At 38.0% G+C, this 19,250-nt stretch overlaps 1 protein-coding gene across 3 annotated transcripts; it reads right to left on the reverse strand.

Annotated features, from left to right (window-relative positions):
- Positions 1-1,014: 1,014 nt before the first annotated feature.
- ARL5B (ADP ribosylation factor like GTPase 5B) lies at positions 1,015-18,557 on the reverse strand. 3 transcript variants are annotated; one of them, XM_066316463.1, is made up of 8 exons: positions 18,442-18,532; positions 13,596-13,683; positions 10,970-11,030; positions 9,648-9,795; positions 7,985-8,068; positions 6,124-6,275; positions 4,126-4,165; positions 1,015-1,351 (listed from the first exon to the last, which is right to left on the reverse strand). In XM_066316463.1, exons 4-8 carry the CDS (start codon positions 9,789-9,791, stop codon positions 1,277-1,279), a joined length of 495 nt encoding a protein of 164 aa, XP_066172560.1. In that variant the 5' UTR covers positions 9,792-9,795; positions 10,970-11,030; positions 13,596-13,683; positions 18,442-18,532; the 3' UTR covers positions 1,015-1,276. The 3 variants fall into 3 exon arrangements, with proteins under 3 accessions (XP_066172560.1, XP_066172544.1, XP_066172552.1); XM_066316447.1 differs by lacking the exon at positions 13,596-13,683 and having other exon boundaries at positions 18,442-18,557; XM_066316455.1 differs by lacking the exon at positions 18,442-18,532 and having other exon boundaries at positions 13,596-14,120.
- Positions 18,558-19,250: the final 693 nt, after the last annotated feature.

Consider the following 19,250-nt stretch of genomic DNA (forward strand, 5'->3'; position numbering starts at 1 on the left):
AACTGTCATCAACCAAAGTTCAAAAAATATAAAGTATGTCATGGGCAACAGACAAGTTATTATTAAAATATGCCAGGAATTGTATTAATTGTTTTTGTTGCCTACATTTTCAGTTGCAGCAACAACAGAAGGTTTGGAATACAATTATAACCATAACAAATTAAGACAAGATGCCTTTAAGCCATAGAACAGTTTCAAATTTTTAAAAACTTCCCTGTAAACTTTCTTCCCACTGAAGATGTGATTCAGCCATCCTCTCCTTTATGCTGTCTCTATTATATCTAGGCATGACCCCCACAGTTCAGCTGATGATACACAGCCTCTTCGTTTACAAAGGCATTTCAAAAGTCTTTCACATGGATGCTAAAGAACACAAGCTAAAGCAGGTATGGCACTGTTAAACTGATCCTTTCCTGCCATCTAGGGGCCACAAACTGGTGTGCAACTGGAAGAATGTCTTCACTCACACCCAGGAAAACTTTCTGTATGAAACGCATACCTCTATCCAGCAAAACAAGAATCAACTGAACTGAAGAGTAGCGTACCTAGCAAGAAACAAACCTAACATAAAGCTGCATTCTCCTGCCTGCAGGGTGGGCACACACACTGTGTGGACAACATGCAGCTCTTCTAGTGCACTATCCCCTAAGAAGCAAAACACAGAATCGCCCAATGTTGAAAGATCATCAAGGTAATTTTAGACGAAGTTGAAGGTTGTTCTAAGATGCCAGTTTCTATTGCTAGTGTTGGCATTGTGGCCAGGTTTCTCATCCTGCTCTCCTCACTGTTGCCTTCCAGCCTCTTTGACAAGGCAGACTACAAAAGGAAAGAGCAAACCCAGCTAAATGCTAAGCATAGTGAAATGCACACACAAAGATCCATACAAGTTTTTTCCCAGTCTTTTGTTTGAATTTGTTTTGTTCTTACTATGAAGGGGAACAGTCCACTAAAACAAACACCCTTCACTAAAACAAAGAAAGACCCACGCTTCTCATGGCTGAAATGACATCAGTCTGTTTAGAAGCTGGAGCTTCAAGATGAAAGGAAGCAGGTGTCCAGCCAAGATGTTCTGTGAACTGGCTACAGCTGCACATGATGTAGGCCCCCATTCTGCCCTAGTGAACAGACTGGAGATGAAATGAAAGTGACAATGCTACACTGCTGCAATACCTCTTCACCAGAGAGAACTCACAAACAAAAACCCCATCCAACTTCACAGAACAACTCAATTTTATTTTGATGACAAATATTTTGAGCAGCTGTGCCCCAGTCCTCTTCACCTCACTGCGTGCAGTGTGTTTATAGAGCTGGGAAGAATCCCTGCTTTGGGGATACTGAACCTCTTTGTCACCTAGACAAAAAGTAAAAAAAAACATAAAACAAATAAAAAGCCACGTGCCAACCCATTTACAGCAGTACAACAAAAATGTGCATAATTTCTTGAACTTAAGGCAATTAACATTGTTCTTTGTTAACAGCATAATTAACACAGAATACTTTCAAAACTACCTGCAAGATATTTACTATGTTCAAATTAGCGAACATAATGCAGTATTTGGCAATGCAAAAATACACACAGTATTCTAAGGCAACATTTAAAAATATTTTGATCAAATCACTTTAACAGGTTCTGGAGTTATTAAAAGTAGGCCTCTCAAAATTCCATACCAAGCTGTTTTCCCCAAAAAAATAATAATATGAAAAAAAGTACAGCAATAGGGCTGTGAACAAACCACTATTATCAATGGAAAACTTTTCCTTTTCAGAAAATGAAATTGCTAGGTGATAAAACTCATAGCATTTGTCAGGAATGTTTCATTCTGTAAAGATATTCAAAAGTCTTAATTGCTAAGAAATTAAAAGAAAACATCTATTATTCTGATATTCTGATGTCTACAACCAGACTATTTCTTCCTAATCAAAGCTATATGTACTACCTCAGGTAAGGCTGGACTTAGTACTCACACTACAGATTTACAAACAGTTTTACCTAGAAAGTATTAAATAAAAAAAACGTAACTTAAAAAAAAAAAAAAAAACCCAAAAAACAATCAAAGGTCTATACATCCAGCTAGTGATCTTCGTAAGTATCCAGGACTACATTTTGAAGGACATAATTTCAGTTTGCAATTTAGATTTATTTTCAGGTTTACTTTTAAGACACCAAACAAGAAACATAATTCATACTATTATTTTATTTTTTTTCCTTTGTAATCTGCTTCCCTAAGAGCAGAACAAATCTTACTTTCACACATTAAAACAGCTGATCATCACAACAAGCAGCTTTAATATCAGATTTTAACCTTGTTTGCATTCAACTTTTTTCTTTATGCACTACTTTTTGCTGATTTTAATTATTTTGTGAACATTTTGACTTAACACTGAATGTAGTCCTAAATGTGACTTTTGCTAACTGGCAATAATACACAACTTCATTCAACCAATCACTGTTTCTACATATATTCAGTGTCTTCCCAACACTTATGACAACATATTTGCTGATAACTTTAAAAATTCATTACACTTTATTTAAATAAAGGGGAAGCAAATTGAAATTTACAAAGCTTAAAATTTTATTAAGGTAAACTTAGTGTGCCCTAATTTTCTAAACAAGATTTAACAAAAACATTTTGTTATCAAAGGCCTACAGTCAGTTTGCAAAACAGTTCTGGTAACCAAACTCCATGTGGATTTTAGGCATGCAGAAGTGCAGAATGGTGCTTCTGGAAAACCTGCCAAGCATTTAGATGGGCTGGGTACCTGACTGCTGCTGGGACTTTGTGAGGAATTGGGTCCACTATTGGTTTTGATTTGTTGTGTTTTTTTAATCCTCACGTAGGGTTTTTTGGGGTGATTGATGGTTAGGGTGATTTGATGCCTAATGTCCTAGTTAATTCCATATCTTTATATTATTGTTATGTTGTCTTTAGATTTAACTTAATTTCCTTCAAACTGAATTAACAATTACTGGGTCCACTCTCTCACCACCTGTTTTTCAAATTTCAGGTGAAGGAACCTAACTCAAACACTGTCAAAAATTCTCTGCTTGTGCAAGTAAGACCAAAAACAAAACGAAGGCAAAACACTTGCTCTGTAACAGCATCAGAAAAATATATGATAGTAGGTACATAAATGTCAAGATTAGCTTCACTCTGAAGGCTACAGTTACAGCACCATGGTTTTGTTTTGTTTATAAATCCGACTTCCCTTTTGATTTTGTATTCATTTAGAAAACAGCACTCTCACTAAAAGGTGAGGAAGGCTCATGTATACAGAATTTAAAATTTCAACAGAATACAGCAAGTCTACACATAACACTGGCTGCTGTGACTCCAAATTTAAGTACCATTAATCTTTGAAAAGGCATTCCAAGTTCTAAATGACTACACCAGCACTTAGTAATATTATTTTTATGCACTGTACAGAGATGTATCTTCAAGTGGAATACAAAAATGTCCTAGAACTACATACCAGAGAAACTGAGACTGAAACAGGTTTCTTTTAAGGCAGAAGTTCCATTGTATATCAGATTAAAAGTGACCACAATATTAACAATAATTAGTTCATTAAGCATTTAAAAATTTGCATTCATAACTATTAACTCTTGTGCTGACTAGAACTCTACTAATGTTCCAGGAAGTCCAGTTGGAGATATGGTTATCCTTTGAGGTTAAAGCTATGGCAGAGTAAAGTTAACCTAAACACTACTTTTAATTATTAAATAAAATGTGCTCATTTATGTTAGTAAGTTATACAACTATTTAGAAAGAGGAAATATGAAATATTGACAATGACAAAACAGATTTTAAAAAGCTATCATTGAAAAAGTTAGAATTTATATTCAGAGGAATTTCAATGCTTAAAAACAGATTCACATATGTTCATCCAGCTGAAGATTAGTGTGTTAAAAATGTTAAGAAAATACTTTTGTGTTTCAGTTCAACGGCGCTTGATTCAAGCACAGCTTAGAAGTTGGCTGATATAAATTAAACATTGATCACTGCCTCAGCAGCCAAGAGTACAGAAAAATGTACATGTTCACAGGATAAATAGAAGTCTCTTCTTTTGGTGGAATTAAAATAAGAAAAGAGAAAAAAAAAAGAAAACAGAAAAAAGCTATCTCACTCCAATACGGGAGGTCATCCACTCCAAACCTTGGCATAATCTGAAAGACAAGAGACGTTATAATTGGTATGAGTCCTATTCCAGCCTCTTGAAGTTATTTTCTACTTGTCTTTATGTGTAAAAACAGCTACTTAAAATCAATTAAATCAACTGGAAATGGGATTGAAAGCTGAACAGAGCAAACAGTGTTTTAAACTAAGTCTACTTAGCTTCAGCCACATGAAAATGGTCAAATTTCCATCTATTTTACTGAAGCTTGGCAGTACTTCAATTTTTTTTTTTTCCTTTTAAACTAAAAGACACTATCCTTAAATGCTTACTCACAAATATATGGAAACAAAAGTTTTTCTTTTTCTACAGAAAGCTAGACCTTTACACACTAATACTAAAAGATGAAGGGCAGATTATCCAGACTGAATTGTTTCATGAAAGGACAATATATCAAGAATTCTAAAACTCCGTAACAAATATAAAAGTGTGTTTATATTGAATACTAAGACTGCATGGGATCTAATCTGCTTCCTAACTCAATTTGCATCTCCATTTAAAAGCTCCATTCCACTTTAGAAGATACACTTTCCTTTGATTTTTAGGGATCTAGTTACCTAGTTTATATCCCTTTGAGCTTTTTCTTCGTACAGTAAATCAGGGTTGAGCTATCCAAGAATGCAAGCTTCACTCACACCAGGTTGATCTCCTCAGATTCTTGTCAGATCTTCCCAAGGAAGACTCAGCTCAGTGATCTAACTCTGGGAATGTTTTTTCTAAGTTGATTTCACTACTGTCATAGTTTAAAGTATTCTAAATATTCACTGCTTTTTGTTGTACAATATGAAAGAAGCAGTCCAGGAATGCCACTGTTTAATATGAAAGAAATAATCTAGGAAGGCCACTGTTTCTAAACTATACCTCATGTTTATTAATTATGACTTTTCTTCAAATGTCAACTTGGTTGAAGATCTTAGCACATAAACTGTGTATTCAAAAGTGACTTTAGCAAAACTGGTAGAAGGAAGGTACAGTTAACTCTTAAAAAGAAACAATACAATCATCCATAAAAAACCCCCACCTCTTTCTCACTAATACCGTCCACCCTAAGGAAGTTAATGCCACCATTCACTCCACGAGACATCTCCAAGACATCAGACAATACTTCATGCTAGAAAGTGAGGTAGATGTTCTCCCTTCCCAAATAAATACTCTTTTAGATTCACTGTTCTGGATGTCACAAGACCACATCATTGTAAAGGCTGTACAGTACAGCTGAAAAAAAACCCCTAAATATCACACATTACAAGACTCCTTTAAAAATCAAGATGAAAAATTAGTACACTTCACACCATTCAAGCAAGACATTATCCAGCTTATTAGAAGGTATCCAAAAATGTTTTTTGATATTTGCAGACTAAGGATCTAAGGCTAACCCAACATTCCATTTTAGTAATTGTTAGCATAATACATGAAAATTTCAAAATTAGCTACATTAGCCAGATATAAACAAAAAGTTTAATATTGGTAAAAAAATTTGTTTTATGACAGATAAAACTTTTCATCCAAACTATGTTTCAATGCTAATCAAAAAAGCCAACCAACAAGAAAAACCCCTGAACACCCCCAGCTTAGAAGCTTCCTGTAGTTTAAAATATGAAGGCAGAGAACAGTAGCTTATTTCTTTAAATACAGAAAGACACACAAAACTAAGAGAGCAGCACAGAGAGAGTAGACAGCTACGTCAACAGCTACATCTTAGGTGGAGGTGGTGGTTGGTTTTTGGTTTGGGGTTTTTAACAACAAATGGAAGACTTTCATGTGAATTTGGAGTTTGAGCTATGAAAAAACCCACAAGGTTCAATTACGAAAATGAAAAATTCAAAATGTCTCTCTGACTGCAAAGTTCAGAAAATAGAAACTTTCAGAAAATCCACTTTGCTGTCAGCAGGCTTCTAAATCAGTATTCTCATTTACAAGGAACTGCCACAGTAAGCAATAGGCACTTACCCTTCTCCTGTCAAAGCACAGCAGGACTGAATGTGCCACGGGTGATCCTTTATGGAGCTGAGGGTGAGGTAGGCAGATATCTCAGCAGCCGTCATGCAGCCCTTCATGTCCTGCTTATTCGCAAAGATGAGAACCGCAGCCTTCCGTAAATCCTAGAAATGATTCACAGTACCCCTAACAGTTATTATACAGAACTAAAAGGCTATTGTGCTGACTTCATTTGTTAAAAGAACTGTATCCAAGCTAATCTACAATTACACTGGAGCATGGAGCTTTAACCATCTTACTACACTAAATATTTGTTACAGTAAGACTGAAAAAACTGATTTATTCAGAAGTGTTCACCACCACAGAGAATAAAACTGTAATGTATTATATGAGTATCCTTTTGGTGTTCATACTCCAAATGTTCATACTCAACTAATGAAAGTCTTGTCAAAATACATTTCATAATACTCCAAACCACTCAGCTAGCAGAATTATTTCCGGTTAAACACTCCAAGTCCTACAATAAATACTATTCAAATGGAAAAGCCTGCTAGGTATCAGTTCCTTGAAATTGTTCTCAACTTCAATAAATAAGTTCTGTATTGATTAAAGCAGTAATAATTCAAGAAAGCTTTTTTAACTCCTGTAAGTTTAACCCTAGTGTTCCAAACAGGGAACCCTAATAATGCTTCATAGATCAATTAATTAATTAAAATTGTTTTGTTTCAGTATGCAATTTAGCATTCCAAACCACAATGAGACAAGAACTGGAATGTACTGCTTTAAAAGTGCAGAAGGGTAAACAAATGTAGTACTCAGGAAGCTGACAGTGGCAACTAAAAGCATTCAATACATTTCAATGCATATTAAATTTTGAGACTATTTTTTCCACCAAGAAAAAAAACCAAACTGAAAACAACCAAGCTTTATGATCTACAGCTGAAAATTCAACCCTACAAGTGGTCCAGTCTAGGCCTACCAACTGTTTTCAAGAGATGGTAGATCACGACCTCCTAAGAGTTTGAGACCGGAAACTAAAAAACTACATGGGAAAACTTCACCACAAAAAGTACTTTTTCCATCCTTTTTGGTAGTAAATTTACTCCTTACTATTAGATCCAAACTACAATTAATACTAAACTGTAAAGCAAAAACTCACTTATGTGAAACACAACAAGTCTCTCAAAGAAACAAACTCAACAGGACTATTTGCACTGTACTAAATAATTTTCTTTCAAAGATGAAGGAGAATATTCAAATTTAAAACTACCTTAATTCAGCTTCAGAGTGATCACAAAAGGTTTCAACATACTATACCTAAGCCAATATACAAGTTAATTTAGGACATTTGAGTGGGCTATCCAATGCTGAACAGTCCCCAGGACAACATATAATAAAAATACAACCAAATAATTCTGAAGGAAAATGAACTGAAATTAATTTTCTGATAGTATGATATATGCTCACTAATTTTAAGGAACAGGATTAAAATTAACAAAAAAATTAGGCAATTCCATTTCTCTAAAACAAAATTTAAAAAAAAAAAAGTTTCTATAAATTTTAGCCAACTGAAATAGTCAGTGGCAAAAGACAATACCTGGTTACATTAATATGAAGCAGAAGATTTCCCAAGTTCAACATTTGCAAAGTAAAGACTGATTTGGTTACAATCAAGCAAGTCCTATTAGAAGGGTGCTTCATAATAATTTTTCTGCTTATTTATAACTTACATGGTTTTAAAATGTGATCAGCATGGATGCACACTTATTCTCAGATTTTTTTTTTCTGATGGTATTATTTTTGTTAACATAGGAAGCATGAAATGTTATTTGACTGTTCTCAACAAAACTATTATCCCAATGTCCCACCATACCTCATGAGCCAGCATTCTATAAAGTTCTTCTTTTGTAATAGAAAGTCGCTCTCTATCAATGCTGTCAACAACCAGAATGATGAACTAGGGAAAAACACCAAAAACACAAACTACAAATTACAGAAAGCACAATTTCAAGAGACCACTACTACAAGTCTTCCTACAGAAGAGACATAGACTTTCAGAGGACACCAGAAAAGAGAAAGTGACAAAAAGAGAAAAGAGAGACAGTAGCAAAAAAGAGGAATTAGAAATTGCTGCTATAATTCTCCAACATATGCTCCAAATCACTTTGCCATATAAAATTAAAGGGATTGATTACCATTGAAAATGACCACAAAGTATGAAAACTTAAGTCAATTTAATGCTGCTGTGACTTTAAGATGCCTAGAGATGAGGAAGAACAGCAACAGAATTATTCATATGAAGGAGGCTAGGATTAGCATAGTAAACAGATCTCTTTTCTTCCTCAACTGTTTCCAGCAGACAAAGCTTCTAAGTAAAGGGAAAGTTCCTCTTTCCAAGTATTACAAGGCACTGGATTTCAAATGCTTGCTAGACAGAATAGGAAGAACATCCCCAAAGTATCAGAAGAATAATAAATGCATCTCTCCAAATTCCAAAATCAAAGCTACTCAAGGGATAAAAGCCAAGAACTTATTGTTTTATACCAGACAATGCTGGCAGAAGTCTCTTTATCTTCATGTAGCTGCATTTTCCCAGATAAAATAAATAGTCTAAAATGCTAGAGATGAAGGTTGAGATGTCATTATCAGGCTTAGAGTAGATCTAGGATGGATCATTGATCTCACCTCTCTTCAAGAGTATAGGAAAAGATAGAGCAAAAGGAAAAGGTTAAAAAGCTGATTTTACAGGAAGAGGGAATATAGTGAGTAATATCTACAAGAGGTCTCTGCCTTTAGTGGAAATGGTAATAAATGAAGTCTAGAATATTTTACAGCAATGTAGATGTCTCAAAAAGACTCCTCAGTGATTATATGTGCCTTTTTGTATTGGTAACCTCCTCTTGGCCTCAAAAAGATTGTCATAAAAAACCAAATCCCACAAGTCAACTGTTGCTGAATTCTCCAACCTTTCCAGCAACTGCAGCTCTGCCAGTACCTCACGAGTAGTGCACAGCAAGACTTTCCTTCCTCCTCTGGACAAAAGCTACGAGCTGATGAGCTTTTTAAATACTGCTGCCTAGGCTTAGGGAAAGTTTCATTCCTTGTCCTTAATTATCATTATTTCAAAACCATTTCACACTGGATGTACAGAAGTCCAGTTGACCACTGCAAATTATCACAAAATTTGCAAATCACATTTCAAAATTTTCTTTTACATCTACTTAAAAAAGCAAGTAAAAATCTGATCTAAAATGTATTTCATTATCATTTGATTGCCTAGAACAAATCTAACTTCACAGTTTGTAGCACAGATCAAACAACATTACTGTAAAGTATACAGAAAAATACTTCAAATATTACCAGAAAAATAGTTGCATACCAGAGATACCTCACACTTTGTGAATTTGTTCTTCCTCATTAAAATATAAAAACAATACCGCTGCAATCTTGACAAAAGACTACAAATATTCTTAATAAATAAATATAATTTCAAATAAACTTATTCGATTTGCAGATTTCAAGGCATCTTCTCATACCTCTGTGTTTGAATAATAGGTATTCCACGATGACCGTAATGATTCTTGTCCTCCAATATCCCACATTAAGAAATGAGTGTTTTTCACCACTATTTCTTCTACATTGCTTCCTATGGTTGGAGAAGTATGAACCACTTCATTCATTAAGCTAAAGGAAACAATATTACACCATAAGGACCAGTCAGCAAAATCCACAAGGCTTGTTACAGCTCAGTTGTAACACATTTTTGGTAGAAAAAGTAAATATGTGTCACTGATGAAAAATATTGAAAAACTTAGGCTTATTTAAAAAATGCTATTCATTTGAACTTTAAAAAGCAGTGACTGTAGCCATGCTTAAAGAAATCAGCAATGAAAAAGAAGCATATAAAAGGCATAACAAATGGATAAGCATCTATGTTCTAGGACTGTCTTTCTAAAGAACATTAACAGAGACTTAAAATGCACTTGTTTTAAAGTAGGAGCTGCCATTCCAAAGATCCCAAATCCAAAACTGCAAAATATAAACTGGAATATAATTTTATCAAAGCACTCTACTTAAAAACTAGATATTAAATCCCAAAGGATTTTCTGATTACATAGCTGAAAATGTCTCAGTTCCACCTTTAAGTTTGCTCAAACTGTTTATGAATAGAAAGACTTTTTGGAAAGCATACTATGCTGCTTTGATATCCAAATATATGGATATTAATTTACCAACACTCTCCTCCTTTTCCACAATTACCATAGCAATTATGGTCCTGACAACACTCTTGAATTTATTATGGATATTCTTGTAATGCCGCCAAGTTTTGGATGCAATGATGCTATTGAAAAGGAGTAAGGTAGAATCAGGGCAAGCTGAAATATTATTGTTAGGAATTCTCCATCACAAATTTTAGATGGAGAAACACTGGAATTAAAAAACATTTATAAACATTTCTGGATTTTTGAAGAGTGACTAGAATTAGAATTAATAGTAACTAGAATTAATTTCCATTAATTTAAAAATCACATTCTTTTCTGCAGTTCCTGGCAATAGGATTATTTCTACGAATACAAATTCAGACAGGTTTTCATGGAAAAAAACCTTGCAGTTCACTTTGTGCTTGGATGTACAAATTTGTTGTTCAATTTCCAGTTCAGTTTCAGTTCAGAAGCACAGCAGTTCCTTCACTTATCCTTTAAATATTTACTCTGTTTAGAGCAACTAATACCATTAATGTACAAAGTGTGATCCAGAACCCTAGATATTCCACCAGGTTACAAAGCTGCATTTTCAAATATTAAACAGTGACAAATAATAAAATGCAAACAGGAAAACAATTAGTTCATATACTTACAACTGGTAAAGAATAGTAGTCTTTCCAGCATTATCAAGTCCCACTATGATTACTTTGTGCTCTGCATACACAAAAAGAAAAAAAAGACAACAAAAAAATTTAGCTGAAACAGCAATAATTATAATTCTGGTTAATCGTTCTTACTGAAGAAAGCAGCTGCTTCTTTCTCTTATTTCAATACCTTACATAGATTAGTGGTAACTTCAGGACAGAAAAAGAGCCAAACAAACCCTCATCTTCTCTTGAGATTCCAGTCTCAGGAAAAGTCAGCACTGGAAATCTAAAAATGGTATGGTTACTAATGATTGCTTCACATACAACACCTAGTTTTAGAAAAAAAAAAAATACAATGAAAAAATATAATCCACAGCAGTGTATCATGCTAAGAACATCAACAGATATCCAGAGACTGCAGAAGATATTATCCTAACATTAATGGATGAGTAATAACCATTTGTTAAGGTACCATCATTATTCACACAGTACAACCTAAGAGGAAGCTGTATTTTGAACAGGCCACAGATTCTAATTTTGCAACTTCTGAACTGAAAAGTCACAGAATGATAGAATGCTTGAGGCTGGAAGACACTTCTGGAGGTCATCTGGTCAAACTTCTTTGCTCAACCAGGCCCACAGAGCCCATGGCCTAGAACCATGTCCAGATGTGTTTTGTAATATATGCAAGATAGAAATTTCACAGCCTCCCTGGACAGCCTGGGTCACTGCTCAGTCACCCTCAGAGTGAAAAAGTCTTTCCTGATGTTCAGAGGGAACTTCCGTGTTCCAGTTTGTGCCCTCTGCCCAGTCCAGTCACTGGAGCACCACTAAGACAAGTCTGCCTCTGCCCTCTTTGCACCTTTTTCTCCTGTGTGAGATGCTCCAATCTGTTAATCCCCCTTACAGACCATCTCGGCCTCTCCCCAGTATATCCATGACTCCCTTGTACTGAGGAGCCCAGAACTGGACACAGTACTCCAAGTTAGGCCTCACCAGGGCTGAGCAGAAAGGAAAGATCATGCGCCCTAACCTGCTGTAAAGTCCAGCATACAAAATAGTGATATTGCAATTGCTGCAATACTGTCTTTTTCCAGGCACAAGGGAGACAAAACAGAAATCAACCAACCAACACGAGTAAAAAAGTCCTCCAGAATTGATATGCTTCTCTGTAAATAATCCCTTTTAAAATTTCAAATCCAGTAGCACAACCACTTAGAATGGTAGTTCTTTTGCTAACATGTGTGAAGTTACAACATACTGATCCAATTACTGACAAAAAAAGCAAACCACTTGAGAGTGAAGAATTTGCAAATGGATACATAAAACTCTGTGAACAAGCTCACTTTTAAAGAAATAATATTTACAATTCTAGGGCACTTATTTCAAAGCAAAACATGGTTCACAGTTTAAAGATTTCCTACAAAATACTGTATTTGATCTACAGGATCAAATAAATTACTAGATCAGAAGATCTATCATAAGTATCAAATTAATGTTTTTTCCCCCAAAAGTGAGTGGTTTAAGGAAAATTTGATGTGTTTTGGTTAAAAACCTATTTATATATAGTAACCTAGGTCTTTTTATACTGAATATTATTGTAATAAAACATTTTCTTGTTTGGAACTTTTGTAAGTTTTCCTATGCAATAGGGTCATAACAGATGGTAAAAAGTATTTCCTTGTGCTGGTTCCCCTACTACTGCATCCTGTCAACACATTCTAAGAAAAGAACACTTCCTGGCTGTAAATGCAGCAACACTTTTAGCCCCACTAACTGCAGCATCAGTAATTAATACACAAATAGTATGAAATCCTCTCTACTTTCAATGCTACTAAATCATGCCTAGTAGCTTGATTGTCCATCTTCAAATTTAGTTAAATTTAAAGAGCTTTCAAAGGTCAAACACAGAAAAACCCTCCTCTTGTTTTCAAACCAGACACGTTGTCAGCCATTGCCAGGAAGAAGATGATTCTACTTTTACAGCATTCTGTTTCAGTTATTTTCAAGAAAGAAAAGAAATTCCAGTCAGGCATTACAGGGCTCTCTCACGTTATCAGGGCACATCATCTCAGGCATGAATGACTGGAGTGTTGGATGATACAACATCACACTACTGTAAGTAATGAAGAAAAAATCTCCATTGAGATGACTGCTTTTGAAAGCCATCGAAGTGTGAATGGGCCAATACTAACTGGGAAAAAAAAAAGGCACAGCTTATCTGTATTACTTCATAGTCAAATGGTGGTTTATACAGTGATTGAATAAGCACAAACAATAAACAGCCACACAAGTGTTAATTAATAGTGATCTTGGCATGAAAATACCAAGATTAAATAATGAGTATTTCATACAAGTAGCAGATTCCAGAACTATAGTAATGGAAACTCTTAATTTACAAACATACTCAAAAGTTGAATTTCTGTCTAGTTTGATGAAAATACAGAAAACTTACACATAGATGTGCACTAGATAAAAAATATGTGAGCTTAAAAACTACCAGACTAAGAAAGAACAGAATTTTAGCATAACTACTTGTTTACAAGAGCAACTAGGAGAAGATAGATCCACATTTAGGAGGAGGGACAGTTACTGGGTAAATCATAGGCAGTGATTTGTGTTCTGTACTTACAGACTAACCCAAGTTTCTCCCTTTCACTGGCTGGTATTCAAACTCAGTTTAGGTTGTATTCATGAGTATCTTCCCAGTCCACCATGTTCTTGGCAATAGAAGAAGAAAATCCATAACAAAGTTGAGAGAGCAGAAGAGAAGAGTCTTTATTAATCACGTAGGAAGAGGGAGGGAAGACGGGGGAAGTAGAAGTAGTAGGCATGCAGGGGAAAAAAGAAAAGACAGTATTAGACTACTCCTTAAAAGAATCCAAGGACTTCTTCGTTTCATCAACCATTGCTAGCACACTGTTTAAAAAAATTGATCTGTAATATGGTTTAAAAAAATTCCTGGCAGTTTAATATTATAAAAACACAGGACAGTGAAGATTATCTCCTTGTAGATGTTAGAAGAAAGATATAATATACTCTTTTCTCCCCTTACTCATCTATATTTCTCTGTGGTAAAAAGGCCCAAACCTGAAGATTCAATTATCCAAATATGCCTTTCCCTCTGTTTTGCAGAAGTTTAAAAAAAAAAAAATTAAAAAAACCCCAAACCTTTAATAATGTGACTTCTAACATATTTGGAAGAAATGACTACTGAATGGGTACTGATAGCTTTCAGGCTATGAAACAAAATGCTCATCTGGTTCCAAAGAGCAACAAGCTTGGAGGCTTCAGAGTTGAAGATAGAAATCAGATAGAAATTTCCTAGAAAGAAAGCAGGAGTAATATAATTCGGAAGGTCAAAGATGTTTCAATACAAAGACTCTTTCAATTTTGCACACTAAGAGCAACTTAAGAGTCTTCTCTTAAGCACAAAAGAACTGCTAAAATAGATTTGTATCCTCATTCTTGGTTACAAGAAAGTAGAGAAACTGTCAATTACTTTTAGGAGTCAGCTGAACCCAAAGCCATTTGGTTTTCCAGCTAATGATCTCTCCTAACCTGACTGAGAACTGCCAGTAAGCCTAAGTGAAATAACTGTGGAGTTACAGAAGTTCAACCATCTTGAATTAGAGCTTACCATTGTTTTTCTTAAAGCAATTTTTAAATATCTGTAGCAATTATTCAGAGCAACCTGTAAGGCCTGAATAATTAACATTCCAAAAATAAGTAAACCCCAGATTTGTGAGCTTCTCAAAAAACTCTACCCACCATAAAAAAATAAGGCATTGATAACTGTCATTTATCTTAATCAGGGTTGCTGACATTCACTTCTATTTTTAACCCACAGTTTAATTAAGAGTATCTATCTTGGTAATACTGATGGAATGATAAGTTAAGCAAGTTTTACTCAGGCATGTTAACACAGGCACTGACTTGATGTCTCCACCATCTATCCACACTACTGCATGTTGCTTAGAAGAATGTGCCACTTAACTGCTGATCATAGCTTCAGCAGGTCATTTTTTAATTGATTTTTTTAAACTTCTAAAAGTTACTAATAAAAGTAAATTCAACTGAACTTATGTCATTTAGTAACTAGATTTTAAATGGGCTACAGAGCATGATATTTTAAATGAAAACAATACTTGTGTAATTTTTTTTTGTCAATTTCAAAAAAAAAAAAAAAAGAGGAAAAATTATCAAGAAGCCACTGGAAAGTCACCTAGAAAAATGACAGAAGTCTATTTTAAAGCCAACTGTTTCTTTTATGAGAAAAAGTATCTCTATTTCAATTCATATTGTTCAATTACTACTTGATTATGAGACAACATATATTGAGAGCTGAAAGACTTAGGCACACCTCATCCTCCATGCTCTACTTGATGGAATGCAGATGTAACTTACAAATCTTTGCTTAGTTTCACCTTTCCTTTTGCCAGTTTCAGGTGCTGCAGACTATCACACAACTCGCACTAGCCATGAGAACTGATACCATGGATCCTCACACAGGGGACTCTCTTTGCATCTTTGGAATACTCCCTTTGAACAGCCAAAATCAGTGTGTAAGTTATTGTGCTAGTCTGCTTAACAAGCAGCTTCACAGGACAGCCTGTGCATTCTCCAAGGAATTACCAAGATTTGATATAACCAGAAGAATAACCAAAATCAACTCAGAAATTACTATAATTTATTATTAGTAATGATATTACTTAGTGAAAGTAGTTGTGTAGTTGGAGAATGATTTCCCATTAGGTCAAAAAATCATGTTTGAAGCAAATTTTCTAGAATGAAATTTCAATTTTGGCCATGAAAAGAAACTCACTTTCTTTTCTGTGGTTACACAAGAGGTGAAAAAACGAAACAAAGCAAAAACTTAACAAAAGACAAATCCAGCAATAAACCAAGATCAGGAGACACACCCTAAAAGTCTCTTATTGGGATAAATGCCAAAGAGTAAATATTTCATGGTATTATCTCATGTATTTAACTGTGAAACCAATTTTTCATTAACCATTTAAATACATGAATGCATTAGAGATTGCAATGTGAGATTTTGACAGTGTTTTCTTTGAGAAACTCCTAGAAACTTCAATGTTTATACAGCCAATGCCAGCCAAGGCCATCAGCAACAGGTGTAATGCCTCTGAGATAACATACTTAAGATGGGAAAAAGTTATTGCACAGGTGTAATTACAGACAGAGAGAAGAGGAGTGAGAATATGTGAGAAACAACTCTGCTGACTCCAACGTCGGTGCAGAAGGAGGGGGAGGAGGTGCTGCAGGTGCCAGAGATCCACCCACAGCCCATGATGAGGCAGTCTTGCCCCGGCAGCCAGAGGTCCATGGGAGAGCTGAGATCCACCTGTGGCCCAGGGAGGACCCCATGGGAGAGCAGGTAGATCCCAAAGGCAGCTGTAACCCCACTGGATACTCATGTTGAACCTGCGGAGAGGAGTCCACTCTGAAACACGTTTGCTGGCAGGTTTGTGACCTCATGGGGGTTCCACGCTGGAATGGCCCATCCCTGAGGGACTGCACCTCGTGAAATGGACTCATGCTGGAACAGTTAGTGAAGAATTGTAGACCTTGGGAAGAATACACACTGGAGGAGCCCGTGGAGGACTGTTTCCCATGGGAGAGATCTCACACTGCAAAAAGGGATGCAGTCCTCCCAATAAGGAAGGAAGAGTAGCAGAGACAACAAGTGATGAACTGACCGCAGCCCCCATTCCCTGTTCCCTCATGTAAGGAGGTGGTAGAGAGCCAAAAATAAAGCTAATCCTGTGAAAAAAGAGGGAGAAGTGGGGGGCACGTGTTCAGAATATTTGGTTTTATTTTTCATTAACCTGTTCTGATTTGATTGGTAATGAATTATATTAATTTCACAAACTGAGTGTGTTTTTCCTAGGATGGGAACTGGTGAGTGATCTCTCCCTATCTCTATCTCAATCTAGAAGTCTTTTACTGTGTTTTCTCCCTATCCAGCTGAGGATGGGAGTCACAGAGCTGCTTTGGTGGGCATCTGGCATCCAGCCAGGGTCATTCACAATGAAGAATAACTTTTCTTCCAGGAAATTATATACAATAACCAAGACAATGTGTTTTCCTGAAGATAAATACTGACATCATAAGATACTATAGAAGCAAATACTAAATGCCACCAGTTATCACCTGATCAGTTCCCTGCTTACAGATCTCTCTGGAGTATTTTGAATACTTCAGGGAACAAAAGGAGTTGCAAACTGCACTATGTGATGAAAACAAAAAAGCGTACTTAATATTTTTCTGGAGGATAGGGGAAACATGCCAAATAGGTTTGACAGTTCAGGAAAATGAGAAATTAGCGACAAATTCAGGAGACTACGTTAGAACACTTCAGGAATGATGTGGTAGGATGATGTATGCATGAGAAAAATAAACGATGTGGGATGGAATCTCAATCCCATCCCATGAAAGACAGTTTGATACACAGATGTCAATGTGGACACACACTGAGGCTTTGCTCTGGTATCTACAGAATTAGAATGGGTTATGTGCAACCACAGGGACAAAACTATGAAACTACACCAGATGCATTTGCCTCCAAAAACTTGTGACAGAGCATTGCACGAAAAAGGCTTATCTGCATTTTCAATAACTTTAAAGTGGAAATGACGTATACATTTGGAAACTTGATGAGAGAACAATTAAAATGGTTTATACTGTTTTTCTTTGAGGCCCTGAGCTTGGAGCAGGCAAAATGATGCTACTATTAAGTATTTAATTTTCTAACCAAAGCTGGCTAGGTAAAGAAAAAACATTAAAATAAGTAAATTAACAGATAAGCCATAATCTACTTTTGTGATAACCACTTGAGGTAAAGGTGGTGGCAGTCACAAATTCTGAACTCTGGATTAGAACACGAGCCATGATTACGGGGCTGGACGAACTGAGAGCACGGAAAGCGATACTATCCCCTCACGACCTTTTAATTTTTGGCTGCAGAGCTGATTTTCTTGGGTCACTAACTGTATTTAACTAACATCTTTGCCTCGAAGGCCCCTACATGTTTGGCGTTCTTCTAATTAAAGACCAAAACAACATGATTTTAATAACAGATCCCGACTTAAAACGAGGATCGGCGAAGCCAAGTCCGCCCGTCACGGTCCATCCAAGCCTCAGCAGTGCCGGCCGCGGTGGCCGCGGGTCGCCAGAAGGGCTCCCGGTGCAGGCGGCGCGTTCAGCGCGGCCCGGGAGGAGGGGAGAGGAGGGACCACCTCGGCAACTCAAACAAAGCCGCCTCGAGCATGAGGCGCCGCGGGACCGGCGACCACGGCGCTGCACAAAGCAAAGCCCAACTTTTGGCTGGGCGGGCCTTCAGGGGAAGGCCGTCAAGCGCAGCCGGCCCGGAGCCCCCACGGCTGCCCGCGGCCCCCGCAGCCCCGCGGGCTACACTCGCCGCCCGCCCCGCCGCCGGCTCGGGCCCGCGCGCCCACCTTGGCTACCGAAGAGGCTCCACAGCTTGGCGAAGATTAGGCCCATGCCTGGCCTCGGCCGAGCGCCGGGGCACCCCGAGCTCGGCCAGGCGGCGGCGGCTCTCCCCGGTCCCTCGGCGGAGGCTCCCGCAGCGGCCGCGGCAGCGCCAGCGGGCGGGCACGGCGAGGGGCGGGCACGGCGAGGGGCGGGCACGGCGAGGGGCGGGCACGGCGAGGGGCGGGCACGGCGAGGGGCGGGCACGGCGAGGGGCGGGCACGGCGAGGGGCGGGCACGGCGAGGGGCGGGCACGGCGAGGGGCGGGCACGGCGAGGGGCGGGCACGAGGCGCCGTCCCGCCCCCAACGGCCGCGCGGCCCCGCCCCCCGGCACGGCCCGCGCGCGGCCCTGCGGCGTCATGGCGGCGGCGGCGCGTCTGCCCGGACAGATGCGAGGAGACACCGGGGCTGGCGGAAAGCCGAGGGGTCTGCGGGCGGCACGGTCGGGAGGACGGAGCCGCCCCGCAAGGGACGAATGCCGCAAGGAGCCCTCGGCCTCCGCCGTGGTGGCCGGTGCCGGGATGGGATACGCTGACAGCGCGCCTTTGCCGCCCGCGTCCTTCAGCCCGGCGGTGCTGTGTCCGGTCCACGGCCTCTGCCGTTGGGAAGAGTTGAGGGTTTCAGGGCAGGCAGTACTCCCGTGTATAGTAAAACTTGTGAAAGCGGGTTCGCTTTCGGGGCTGTGCTGCAGGTTCCTGTACTGAGAGCTCTTGCTTGGGTCCCCACCCAGGTTTCCTCAGCAGCACCTTGCGGAGGGTGAGAGTAACTGAGCAC

This window comes from Sylvia atricapilla, chromosome 1, assembly GCF_009819655.1.
Source record: "Sylvia atricapilla isolate bSylAtr1 chromosome 1, bSylAtr1.pri, whole genome shotgun sequence".
Classification (NCBI taxonomy): Eukaryota; Metazoa; Chordata; class Aves; order Passeriformes; family Sylviidae; genus Sylvia; species Sylvia atricapilla.